Source organism: Alosa sapidissima, chromosome 10, assembly GCF_018492685.1.
Source record: "Alosa sapidissima isolate fAloSap1 chromosome 10, fAloSap1.pri, whole genome shotgun sequence".
In the NCBI taxonomy this organism is placed as follows: Eukaryota; Metazoa; Chordata; class Actinopteri; order Clupeiformes; family Clupeidae; genus Alosa; species Alosa sapidissima.
The window spans coordinates 24,999,723-25,013,038 of NC_055966.1; the positions used below are offsets into that span (position 1 = coordinate 24,999,723).

The window sequence follows — 13,316 nt, forward strand, 5'->3', positions numbered from 1 at the left end:
GAGGATTGATTGATATATAAACCTATGTGCTATGAAACACTTAATGTCATAATGTCAAAGACAGAACAGAGATGCTTGGTCTGTATAGGCTAAAAGGCTACCAAATGCCAAACAAAGTATACACAGATTCTTTGAAATTAACTTCAACAGCACACAAGGATTAACATGCCTTTTTGCAGAACACCCTGTCAAGAAACAAGAACTTATACTGGCCTAAAACATGTTGGCTGGATATAGGCTCTATTGGCCTACAACAAAACATATTTTACATTCTACATTCCCGAGAGGTTTTTCATTTAGGCTATAAATGTAAACAGAGAGGGAAAGAGAAATGAGCCACTTGAAAGATATACTGTATAGGCTACACATTGTGGTTAAAAAAATATTTGAATTTTTGAAAATATTGAAAGCCTTGGCCTACGTATTAAAAATATTTCAAATTTAATCCCTTTAATTTATCAGTGTAACTGTATTGTAAATACCACCCATTTAAATTGTAACTGTATTTAAAACTGTATTTTAAATACGTAATTTGGAATACATGTATTCAATTACTTCCCTACACTGCTCTTACGTATAGCATGCCAATGTGGAGCGCATGGTTTCACAAATCGAAAGTCTTTCAGAATATTTCAAAATAATTGTGCTGACAGTGCACAGGAAGTATAAGAGGCCTTTTTAACAGACCATTTCACAACTCCCTCCTCACACTTGGCTTGACTTCCCACTTTCCAAGTCGGTGTTGTTTGAAACATGATATTGTTTGTATTTCTTACACTCGTCTTCACTGTAACAGGTAGGCCGATCTACTCATCTTCCACAAATGAGTAGTTTTATACAATTTGATGTCTGTTTAGGATGAAAGGGATTCACAGAAACAGTAATCGGTATATGGTAATTACTTATGTTGTTGGTCAATGGTGATAGCAAATAGGATGAATTGGATCAAGCTTAACTTGACCAACCCCAACCGCCCACTGCGGTCTTCTGATGAGTGTCTGTGTCGACCAGCCATAAACGCTAGGTCAAATTCAAGGCTCTTTTCCTCAGTGGTTCCTTGTTGGTGGAATGAGTTGCCCAGTGCTCTCCGTTCCTGTGATAGTTTTGGGTCTTTCAAGAGGGGTCTAAAGGCATATTTGTTCAACTTACACTTAGATTATTAAGAGTTATTATGTTTAGTATATTATAGTATTTATTTTCATTAGGCTATTGATCTAATTGACATTGTTGTTTACTGTAATATTGCTGTTCTCCTTGGTGTACCAAATTTTTAAAATTGTTTTAATTGTTGTATGTCGTTTTGGACAAAAGCATCTGCTAAATACCATAACCATTACTATTGCTTAAGGCTGTTTTATGTTAAGGAACACAGACTTTACGATTCCCTCTTCAAGACAGACTTGTCTATCATGTCAATCAATTTTACATTTCACTTTTCACATCACTCTAAATTGCATCTGAGCGCAATTGGGCATGAATGAGAAAAAGTCTTTCAGGATTTTACTTACAATGCATATATAGACAATTGATACATTAATTCAGAAATATTAATTCAATATATTCTATGTTGAATGTTTGTAAAATGGCATATGGAATCTTCACAGGATGTCAGTCTGTGCCGTGGGAGATGTGGGCCCCTCCTCAGGTGAACGGTTCAGAGAGGGACAGAGTGGCGCTGCCCTGCCGCTTCTCCCACCCCAACCAGGACACCTACACGGGTCAGATAAGAGTTCTGTGGAGAAAAGGCGATCGTTATGCCGAACCCTTCTTTAAATGTACACTGATGAACAGCACAGGGGCAACTGGAAACGAGTGCTCTGGGTACGTGGCTGCAGGGCGTTTCTCTCTCAGCGGCGACCCCCGCCACAGGGAGCTCTCTCTGCTGGTCAGCAAGCTGTGGCTGAACGACACTGGCATGTATTTCTGCCGGGTCGAACTGGATTATAACAAATACCAGAGTAGTCCTGGAACCACACTCAACGTCACAGGTCAGATTAATACGTAATCAAAGAGTGACAGGCGCTTTCTTTATCCCACAAAATGTTAATATTGTTTTTGTTTATAATTTATTATAATTTATAATTCATTTTATAGATTTATTTGATTGTTAATATGTGGAACTGTAGCCTATGAAATGTGTGACATTCATATGCACATTACTACATCATCTGTCTGATTGCTTCCAGTGGAGGTTTTCGTTTGCAAACTTCACAAATAGATCTGATTCAGTGAAGTAATCAACACACTGTTCTGATGTGTCCATGCCTTTCCCAAAGGCCCAGCCCGTATCATTAGCCTCTCCCAGAAGCCTGTCCCTGACAACAGCACTCTGGAATGTGTGGCTGTCGGGAATCCGCCACCAGAGGTCACTTGGTTCTCCTCATCCAACAGGCAGGAGCAGGCAGCTGTCAAAAAAGCTGACCCGCAGGATAAGTACACCATCAGGAGCTCCATCCGTATATCCACCAAGGGGGTCTACACCTGCCGGGCGAAGAACTCATTGGGCTCCCACATGACGGTGTTCCCCCCCAGCAAAGGGCCCACGGCCCTAACCCTGTGGCTGAGTGTGCTGGCTGGGCTGCTGCTGCTGGCTGGTCTGGTGGTGGTGGCTTCCCTGCTGTGGATGAAGAGGAGAGGTATGTAGAGAAGAATTTAGACATGAATGAATATGTTGAATTTGTGAGTTTGTGGTTGATTCTTACCTTCTGTTTTTATTATTATTATTATTTTTAATTTAAGGAGCCTCCCTGAAAATGGACATTTGGTGTTTTCAAAATCGGTGGGTGCTTGTATGAAATATCAAGCAACATTGCTGGTATGGAAAAGAATGTTTGGATTTTCATATAAATACAACAAATCATGATAAACTAATCATGAGTTCAATTATGCTATATCCTTTACATTCAGAGAAAGACAGAAAACAAGCATGTCTGACCCAAGTAAGTTTATTTTGCACAAATTCATATTTTGCATTCATGTAGATAACTTTTTTTACACACTAGTAAATTTTATTCACACTTATGTCCAAACCGATCTGGCAAACTGCTCAGAAATACGTGAGCGATCTCAACATTCATTTTGAATGACGAAATCGTTTTGCAAGAATCTGTGAGGACTATAATAAACATGCACTCTCTTTATCCACTAGATGGCGAGCAGGAGCTAGTTTATGTTGACATAGATCATAGTCAAAGCAGTCCAAGTAAGTGATACAGTATGTGTTATACAGATATGTCTGCTGTCAAGTTTTCTGAAATAATGATTAAAAAGAAAGATGATGCTTGAAGTGTTTTGTATTTGTATTTTTTTATTTATTAAATGTAAATGTTTCACAGTATATTACAATACACATCTTCTAATATTAACACCACTTCATTTGTTTTGAAGGTACAAGAGCACCACACAGAGTGGAAAATGGTAAGTATATGTAGTTATTGATATGGCTGATGATAAGAAAGCTGATGTTGCCCACACATACTGTACATTTTGATGTCACTTTCCAGATATCATTTATTCTGATGTGAACTGAGAGACCATCTGTTGCTCCAGACTGAAGAGCGAGCAGAGCAAAGACTGAGGTGTCACAGTCCTCAAAGTATGTGCAATGCCAATGATACTCTTTTCCTTTTCTACATCGTCATAAAAACTGTGGCAGTACTTAAATGACAATAAAAAATAACTTTGCAGGCTACATTTTCTCTAATGAAACATTTACCATTAACACTAATTATTGACATGTACTCTATACTGTACGTTGTATGAAAATGTGTTTTGAGTTATTATGATCAACCCCATATAATGTGAGTACCAATGTTTCAATGTTTAGTCTAACTATGTGAAATTTACTTTACTGATGTCATCATACACTTGTTTGTGACAATGTCACAACTATCCACACTATATGTGTGCTCTTTTTATGTGGTATCCACAAAAGGTCAATTAAATATATTCCCTGCTGGGATAATAATCAAAACTACCCTAATGCATGTTCTGCTCAGTTAACTTGATTATGTAGGGGAATATGTTAATTAGTCTGATCAGTTTTGTGCCATAAGAAATTAACAATAAAAACACTGAAACGTTATCCTTGTCATGGGCATGGCTTTTCAAATTATTCTTGTAACAAACTGCTGCCAATTAAGTCACAACCACAGTTTAACTGGTGAGATGACTGAAAGCCTGTTTAGTTGGACAGGAGTGAGAGGCACAGGTTATTTATTTATGCAATATAAGGCTATTATGGTCACTTCAGTGGAGATAAGCGTTAGACCAAGCTTTGTAGCTAAGTCTACCACAACACTTCTGTTGGATTTTGCTTTTCGAGGACAGTCACTGAAAGGCGGTGCGCAGAAGTTGTCTAAGGCTGCTAAAAAAGGCAAGCCCATTGCTATGGCTAAAGCCTATGGTACGCTCCCGCGTCTGCGTCCCGCGCACGCGGCACTGGGCGCGTGACGAGAATTGCGTCATTTTTACAGCATGCGCCGCGTCTTTGAGTCGACCGAAAGTTGAGACCGCGCGTCACTTTGACGCGTAGACTGCGCATGTGTGAGACGGAACTGCTGTAAACACGCCCCTCCAGTAGGTGGAGCAGGTAGAGGAACAACGCTTAAAACGCAGCAAACCCAGACAGAAGAAGACGTGTTGGTTGGGACTTGGTTACCACAACAACGATGAATGCCGCAAACGATGAAAGACTGGCAGAGGAGGTGAGGAGATACCCTCATCTGTACGACCCTTCCCTGCGGGAGTACAAGGACACTTTCCGGTGTCAGAACTCCTGGAGAGAAATAGCACAGACGCTAGGGAAGGATGAACAGGCATGTCGCCAGCGATGGAAAGTTTTGCGCGACAAGTTTGTTAAAGCAAAAAAGATGGCCAAGGGAAGGAGTGGTGCTGCTGGTGACTGTGTCAGCAGAACCCCTGTCCTTGCACAGCTTGGCTGAGGAGAAGTCATTCACAGACGACATTGGCAAGACGCTGTCGAGGATGCCACTGGTGAAAAGGGGACAGTGCAAGATAGAGGTGATGCTGTTGGTCCAAAAGTGGTTCGAGCAGTGCCAGCTGGAGCCAGAAGAACAGTAGACCTAGCATAGCCTAGGCCTAATCATCCTTGGACTTTGGATGTTTATATTGTAAAGCATTTTTATTATGGCACTGTTCACATTTATTTTATTAAAAGCATGTTTATATTTCACATCCGTTGTCATGTGTTGGTCTGTGTGAAGTGAAAGAACAAATAAGCTAGGCGCCTGTTTATAAAGAACATAGGCCTGTGGGATAATTATAAAAGGATAGGTGAATTCCCACCTGTTCCAGAAAGCATCATCGGATATAATGCCTGGCCCTGAACTAAAACATCGAAAGTCACCATTAACACTTTGTTGATGGAGGTGCATTCTTGCCTGGCCCTGACATAATGCGTTATCATAATAATAAAGGAAATGTAGCTCAGACTACCTCCGGCTGCAGGTGCAGTCATTATCGCCTATTCCTGAACAACGCTGAACTAAAACATCGAAAGTCCCCATTAACACTTTGTTGATCAAGGTGCATTCTTGCCTGGCCCGGACATAATGTGTTATCTTAACCCTTAAAGGTGTAGGTTTTTGAACATTCTAAGTTCCGCAACAATTGAAGGTTCTAAAATTCTATGTTGAATTCAATGAACCCAGATATTCTTTAGAATGTTAATTTCCCAACATTCCCGTCACACCGGTGTGACGGTACTCCTTTAAGGGATAATAATAAAGGGAATGTAGCTCAGACTACCTCCGGCTGCAGGTGCAGTCATTATCACCTATTCCTGAACAACACTGAACTAAAACATCGAAAGTCCCCATTAACACTTTGTTGATCGAGGTGCATTCTTGCCTGGCCCAGACATAATGCGTTATCATAATATGACATATAATGAACATGTTCTGAAGACAAAGAGTTGCTTCTATACTTTTATTGACACGTCATATTTACAGGTTTTTGCTCCATAGACCTACTTTTTGGTGTGGCAGGTGTGAAGGCAATATAGGCTACAATCAATTGAGGAGACCTCTGCGCACAACTCTATCTTGCCATGGCACTGCACCTTGCTGTGTTTGGAAAAATGTCTTAACATTGTCTCGCACCAACATTGCTGCTCGAGCTGCCCTCGCTGTACCGAGTCGCCGTGCCTCTAGGAGGCCGTTGTCACCAGTAACAACTTGTCGCCACTCTCCCGGCTGCACCTGTCCATCAGGTCGCTCAGTGTCAGCGTAGTTGGGTGGGTTGTACCGACGACCGTTTGCAACATCCGTACGTGTAAGGAAATTGTGTAAAGCAACACATGCCTTAATGTGAGTGGCATTGTTTACACTGCAGTCAATGGGCTTGCCCAGTATCCTCCATCGTGAGGCCATGATTCCAAATGCGTTTTCAATGATCCGGCGAGCCCGTGAGTGGCGATAGTTGTACACACTCTGATCTGCTCGAAGGTTATGGCCTACATAACATAAAAAACATTAGTGTTAAAAACCCATAGACTTTTCAGCATCCAGTTGAATATATAAATCATGAAGCAGTTGTAATGCACTTACCAGAGTATGGTCGCATCAAATTCAGATGCAGCGGAAAAGCAGCATCCGCCACAAACATGTAGGGGCTTGGAGAGTCTGTGCCAGGCAGTTTGGCTGGAGGTGGTAGACCCAAATTGCCCTCGAGGATCCTTGCTCCATACTCACTTTCTTTGAAGACACCACCATCGCTTTCCCGACCATATGCACCAACATCCACCATTGTAAAGCGATAATGAGCATCGCATGTAGCCATCAGAATAATTGCATGTGTCCCCTTGTAATTAAAATAATCACTGCCGGCGTTTGGTGGGGCTTTAATCTGGACATGTTTGCCATCGATGGCACCTACACACAGAGGGAAGTTCCAAATTCGCCAGAAATCCTCCGCGATGTTAGCCCATTGTGCTTCAGATGGAAATGGCAGCAGACATGCGAAAGTATTCGTGGTGCTTCTCCTCATCTAACAGCCGCATCTTTTGCACATAAGTGTTGAACATTCCTTCCCTGGATCTTTCTTCGTTTCTTCGTGGTCGCACATCCCACCTTCTTCTCTTCTTCATGCGTTGCTCTTCTTCCAACAACAGCAACATGCAACACAGCTCCTCTTCTTCTTCTTCATAGGTCGACATGTTGACAGTACCACTGCACACCATAGACAGTAAAAGAAATGGACGAACAGACTCCGTCGTTTTCAATGGGAGGGCACCGAGTCAAATAGAACGATTTTTCAGTTGGTCCCCCCAGTACTGCGCAGACTCACACTTAACTTCGTGACGTTAGTCATCGAACTGAATCTTGTAACTCATATGATAGATACACAGAAATTCTTCTCACACTTCCTTCGCCTTCAAAGTCATCAAAGTTAAACATTTATTTATGTATTAATTATTAATATCATCCTCACCAAGTCGTGTTAATGTTGAAGCTACCATACATGATCATCTTCAAAAACAGTCAACAAAACAAAAAAGTTATAGCCTGGAAGCTAATCTTCTTTCCACTTTTCCGTCGTATCCATCCAGGTATCATATCAGCTGTATAGGGCTTCAGACGGTCATGGTGCAGGATCTTCCTATCTCGCCTCCTGATTACTTCATACAGCACTGGACCCAATCAAGAGGCAATGATGCAGGGGCCTTTCCATGGCGGCTGGAGCTTAGGGCTAAATCCCTTTTTCTTGGTACTGTCCTTGACATAGACCAAATCTCCAACAGCATATGGTTTTCCTTTAGCTCTGACATCATAGCTCTGCTTCTATCGTTCTTGAGCAGCTTTTAGGTGTTCCCTAGCAGCTTCCTGTGCCTCTTTCAGGCCCTGCTCCAGTTCACTCAGGAACTCCGGAACCTCGTTCTTGTCCCTTTTGAGTTCTGCTGCTCCTGACCATATGTCATGTGGTTGATGGACCTCTCTGCCCAGCATGACTGTTTGGGCTGAATCCTGTGCTCGCATTCTTAGTACTTCGATAAGCCGCGGTAAGCAGTGGAAGATGTTCATCCCAGTTCTTTTGGTCCTGGTCCACATAACAGCGAATCATCTGTAGGAGAGTCCTGTTGAATCTCTCTACCTGGCCATTTAAAGCTGGGTGGTATGACGTAGTCCCGGTTTTAGTGATCTCGAGAAGCTGGCATGACATCTTGAAAAGAGTGCTCTCAAAGTTGCGACCCTGATCACTATGGAGTTCCAGGGGGCACCCAAAACATGAGATAAAGTCATACACCAGTCTTCTGGCTGTAGTCTCTGCTCCTTGATCTGGTACACCATAAGCTTCCACCCACCGTGTGAACTGGTCTATTACAACCAGGATATACCTGTTACCTGCCGCCGATACAGGGAAGGGACCAAGCATGTCCAAATGAAGGCGGTCCAAGGGTGCTTCAGCCTGGTAACACTGCAGCGCTGCTTTCTTTGTTGGTCCAGCAGTCTTGAGTGCTGCACAGCTCTGGCATTTATGTATGAAGAGCTCCACACCACCCGCCACCCCATACCAGTGATAGCTTTGTTTGAGGCGCTGTAAAGTTTTGCCGATTCCCAGGTTGGCCCCCTTGAGGCGGATCATGGCAAGCCCTGATGAATTCTTCTTGCATTGAGGTTGGTACTAAAAGCAAGTAATGGGGTTGTCCTCCGTCTGCCTTTTCCCACCGATAGACTAGAACTCCATGGCGCAACTCAATCTGGGGCCAGCAAAGCCAGTACTTCCTCACAGCCGGACTTTCAAGAGACACTTCATCTCGTGTGGGCAGTTCTCCTGCTTCAATCCACTGATGTAGTTTGGATAATACAGGATCTCTCCGCTGCTCTGATGCCCATTCTTCTCGACTTAGCGGCTGAAGCCAGTTTATAGATGAAGTGTCCATCTGCATGGCTCCTGTATCCGATGGTCGTTCTGTTGACTGATTTCCTTCGTCCTTGTCTGTTGCTAAACGTCTGACTGCAAGGGGAACCACATCATCCATGAATTTGGCCCATTGCTGATGGAGTCGTTGGCAGTGTGCACAGCCATGGCATCGCAGAGAAGCCACATTTCGTCCTGCTTCATAGCAATCACATTCTTCTCCCTCATCTGCATCTTTGCGCGACAATGCATCTGCATTTGTGTGTCTCCTCCCTTCTCTGTGCTCAATCTCAAAGTCGTACTGGCGTCTCTTCTAGCCATCTTGCTAATTGCCCTTCTGGGTTCTTAAACCTGAAAAGCCATACCAAACTGTTGTGATCTGTCTGCAACAGGAACCTTTTGCCAAGAAGATAATGGCGAAACTGACGGGAGAATTTAACCACAGCAAGTAATTCCCGTCTGGTTACACAGTATCTATGCTGAGTTGGTGTTAAGTGGCTGCTTGCATAGGAAATTACTCTTTCTTCTCCCCACTGATATTGGGACAGTACAGCTCCAATGCTGTGGTTTGATGCATCTGTGTCAAGGACAAATTTCCCCTCGCTAGTAGGGTAAGCCAGTATTGGAGAGGATGTAAGCTTTTCCTTCAAGTGCAGGAAGGCCTTTTTCTGCTCCTCCCCCCACTGGAACTGGATTTCCTTCCTTAAAAGACGTGTCAAAGGGCTTGCTAGTTCTGCAAAGGATGGGACAAACTTTCTCTAATAGTTGCACAGGCCCAGGAAAGCTTGGAGTTCCCGTTTGTTTGAAGGGTGTGGCCAATCCTGTACATCCCTAACCAGTGCTGAATTAGGGCGTATGCCTTCGCCACTAACAACATGCCCCAAGAATAGGACTTCCTCCTTCAAAAGCTGACATTTTGAAGGTTTCAGTTTTAGCCCATAACTTTGCAATCTTTCAAAGACTTCTGTAAGACGCTCCAGGCTCTCTTCCACATCTTTGCCCAGGATAATGATGTCATCAAGGTATATGTGACCAGGCATGGCAAAACCAGGCACATGTCTCCCCAGAGACATTTTGAGTTATTTACAGATTCTAAAGGTGTCTCACTCATGGAGATCTGATAATATTTGAATAAGTTGTAGCCATTTTAAAGTATACACATCTCAAAGCTACAAGCTGAGAAATCAGGCTTTTCAATTTGACTATTTCTTTCTCCCTCAATCCATGGGAGGGGAACACAATGGTCCCTTATTTACATGACATTAAGATCAAGCCTCCCCCCTGTCACGGTCACTGATCTGAGCCTGCAGTGCATCATAATATGCTAATGACTCATCAAAACTATCTGTAATGGGTTACAGAACCAGCTAGTAGCAATGGATAAAGTAGTCTAAAACAAACATGAGATCACGTTTGCAAACCATGTTATTTTGAATTAACACCCAGTGCAAGGCACCAGGTTGGCAATGGATTTAGCAGGTTTAGCAATGGAAAAAATAGTCTAAAACGCGAACTAACCTTGCAAACCCTGTTATTTGAATGCACACACGATGCAAGGCACCCTGCCATCAGTCAAAAGAAGACATTCTCGCATTATTCAAATTAAATGCCCACCGAAACTGTAATGGGTTTTGGCTAGTAGCCTATGGTGCCAATAGCTAACGACAGTAGGCCTACGTTAGCTAGTGGCAATGGATAAAGTTTCTAACACACAAACTTTATCCCCGTCAAATGTAACTGTGGAAATAGCATCTGATATCTTACGATCTAGCTCCTCTGCTGTCAGAGAAACTCTGCGGAGATTCCTGGTCTTGGGTGGTCAACTTCTCCCCACATCACACATTCACACTCTGGTGGCAGGGTTATGTCTTTTTCCAACAGCACATGGGCAACAGAGTAGTCTGGCCTCCAATGATCTTTGCAGGGTTTGGCTCTCCTTCAATGAACACACGGCCGGTGGCCTGAATTGTGACGTTCGCAGCTCTGAGGAAATCCAGGCCCAAAAGAAGACGATCATGAATTGGGGCCACATAAACATCCCAATCAAATGTGTGGGTTCCTATCTGGAAGACCACTTGCACTCCACTCATGGCTGACATTTCACTGTTGGACTCTGCATTGTGAAGAACTGCCTTTTCAAGGGCTTGCTGCTCATCTCCATAGAGTTGCTTGTAAAGTCCTTCAGACAAAATGGTTGCCTCAGCCCCTCTGTCTACTACAGCTTGGACCGGAATGTTATTGACCTTCACTGCTATGTGGAGGCTTGGACCTCGGTTAGTGGCACGACTGATAGTCAGTGTTGGGAACTGGGCCCGCTCACGAACTGCTTCACGCTCGCCTGTTGTCTTGTGAAGAGCGGACGGGCTGGGTGACCTAGAACACCCTCTCCTGAAGTGCCCCGCCTCCCCACACTGGTAGCAAAGCCCTTTAGTGCCCCTGAGAGGACTTGCAGAGTTGGCCCGTGCTCTACTTTCAGGCTGACACGATTGCTGCAGCTGCCCGCGGCCTCTGTCACGGCTTGGGCTATGTTCTCTTCCTGGGGGATGGTCTGAGTACCTCTGCTCTCTTCGGTCACTCATGACTGGCTGCAAACGGGTAAGTGTCAACTGCATTTGCTCAACTTTTTCAATGAGTCCTTTAAACTGATCAGCTGTGACATAGGTTGGACTTTGAATGCGACGAGATAGTGGTGCCATGTCGTCATCATCATCAGTCCAGGAGACACGCCTTGTTCTACCTTTCAGGTCCAGCTCTCGCCGCACAGTAGCCTTGTAATTGTGTTCATGTGCCTCTACTAACTTCTGAGCCTCCGCTAGTGTGCACGGATCCTTGTTCATCACCTCATAGGCTAATTTCTGATTTTTTAAACCTTTAAGAAAGGTATCTGCTGCTAATTGGTCTTGCAGTGGCATTTCCACACCAGGATAGGCCAGGGTTATTAGGCGCCTTACCTTCTCTGCAAACACAGCTGAAGACTCTTTTGATTGTCGCAGTTCTCCAAGTTTCCTGCGAACAGTTGTTGGGGATCATGTTGACCGAACCGTTGAGTCAGGTGTTCTTTAAGTAGAGTGTAGTCCTCTCTGATGTGTTCCGGAAGTGAGCATACATAGCGCATGGCAGCACCACGAAGGCATTCATGCAGCTTGTCGACTCTTTCAGCACCGTTCCATTCATATTTCCGAGCTAGTCTCTCAAAAGGCAACAAGAATGACTCCCAGTCCTCCTTCCCTTCATATGTTGCCATTTTTGGCCTAGGACCATCATATGTGGTGGATCGACCTGCATCGGGATGTGCCGGACTGGGGCCATACGCTCGTGGGGTGGCAGCTGTGAAGCGCTGTCGTCCTCTCTCCATGCCTCTGGCCCTCTCCTCAGGACCTGAATCAGACACCATCCATGAGGGGCCTGCACTCCGAGCCCGTTGTTGAATAACGTCCAGCTGAGCCGTAAATGGGTTTGCAGTGTCCGGTATATCCATGGGTGTGGCTGAAGATACTCGCACAGGTGAGTGCCGAGTTGAGCGGTGCTCTTGTAATCCATGGCAGAGATAGCCTTCTCGATCGGCCTCTGGTCTCTGACTTCGTATAGCCTGACCTGGGTTTAGGTTTTGCGAGACTTGTGGAGTGGCTGTTGCCAGTTCTGCAGGTGTGCCATTGCTGGCCTGAAGATGTGGGGCTAACACAGCTAGGAATTCCTACATGTGTTGAGCTTGCTGCTCCAACACCAATCGCAGCCACGGTGGAGGCTCTTCTGCTGCTAAGGCTGTAGCGCCTCCAGTGTCTCCAGTATCATTCTGCTGGTCAGCACAGTCCAGAATTTTAAATAGTGGCCTCTGAAGCACAGTTGTCATTGTTTTTCTTATTCTGCTTCAATGCTGATGGCTACTTGCACTTCTGACACCAGTGTTGTGTCTTTACTTTTGTCTAATTTGTCTAATCATTAAGTGTCTGCTGGACATACTAGTTAGCTAGCTGGCTAGCTCAGAACTTCCGTCTTGACATCAATCAATGGATATATCGTATTCACAGTCTCCGAGGCAAGGTTAATGACACGACATGAATCCCAAGGTAAAGTTGAGTTGTTTACTGAAGTATGTAGCATTACAACAGGGCTGCAAAAGTCACCTAGCTCCAACGAGGGAGAGTTATCTCGCCAGGGCCATATTGTGGGTAATAATATGCAAGGGGGCAGGTGAATTCCCGGAAGTAGAAGAATCAATGGTGGCTGGAGGGACCACTTCTCTGCTAACCCCCATAGAAGCCCATTCATTTTAGGATTTTTTTGAAATACCATAACTTCATATAGCATATATCCTGTGCCGATTTTGTAGCTTCTGTGTTATCTACATAAACAATAAAAGGCAAAACAAGACTCAACTACCTCGTACGTAACGTTAGGTTCCCGTAAGAAGAATGTTTAGCATGTCCGGTTGAAGG

The 13,316-nt window shown here is 44.2% G+C and overlaps 1 protein-coding gene across 4 annotated transcripts; it reads left to right on the top strand.

Moving 5' to 3' along the window:
* Positions 1-716: 716 nt before the first annotated feature.
* siglec15l (sialic acid binding Ig-like lectin 15, like) lies at positions 717-4,084 on the top strand. 4 transcript variants are annotated; one of them, XM_042107240.1, is made up of 8 exons: positions 717-796; positions 1,605-1,988; positions 2,277-2,636; positions 2,740-2,779; positions 2,908-2,939; positions 3,149-3,202; positions 3,388-3,417; positions 3,504-4,084. In XM_042107240.1, exons 1-8 carry the CDS (start codon positions 754-756, stop codon positions 3,527-3,529), a joined length of 969 nt encoding a protein of 322 aa, XP_041963174.1. In that variant the 5' UTR covers positions 717-753; the 3' UTR covers positions 3,530-4,084. The 4 variants fall into 4 exon arrangements, 1 of the variants encoding a protein (XP_041963174.1); XR_006034630.1 differs by lacking the exon at positions 2,908-2,939; XR_006034632.1 differs by lacking the exons at positions 2,908-2,939; positions 3,504-4,084 and having other exon boundaries at positions 2,740-2,815; positions 3,388-3,405.
* Positions 4,085-13,316: the final 9,232 nt, after the last annotated feature.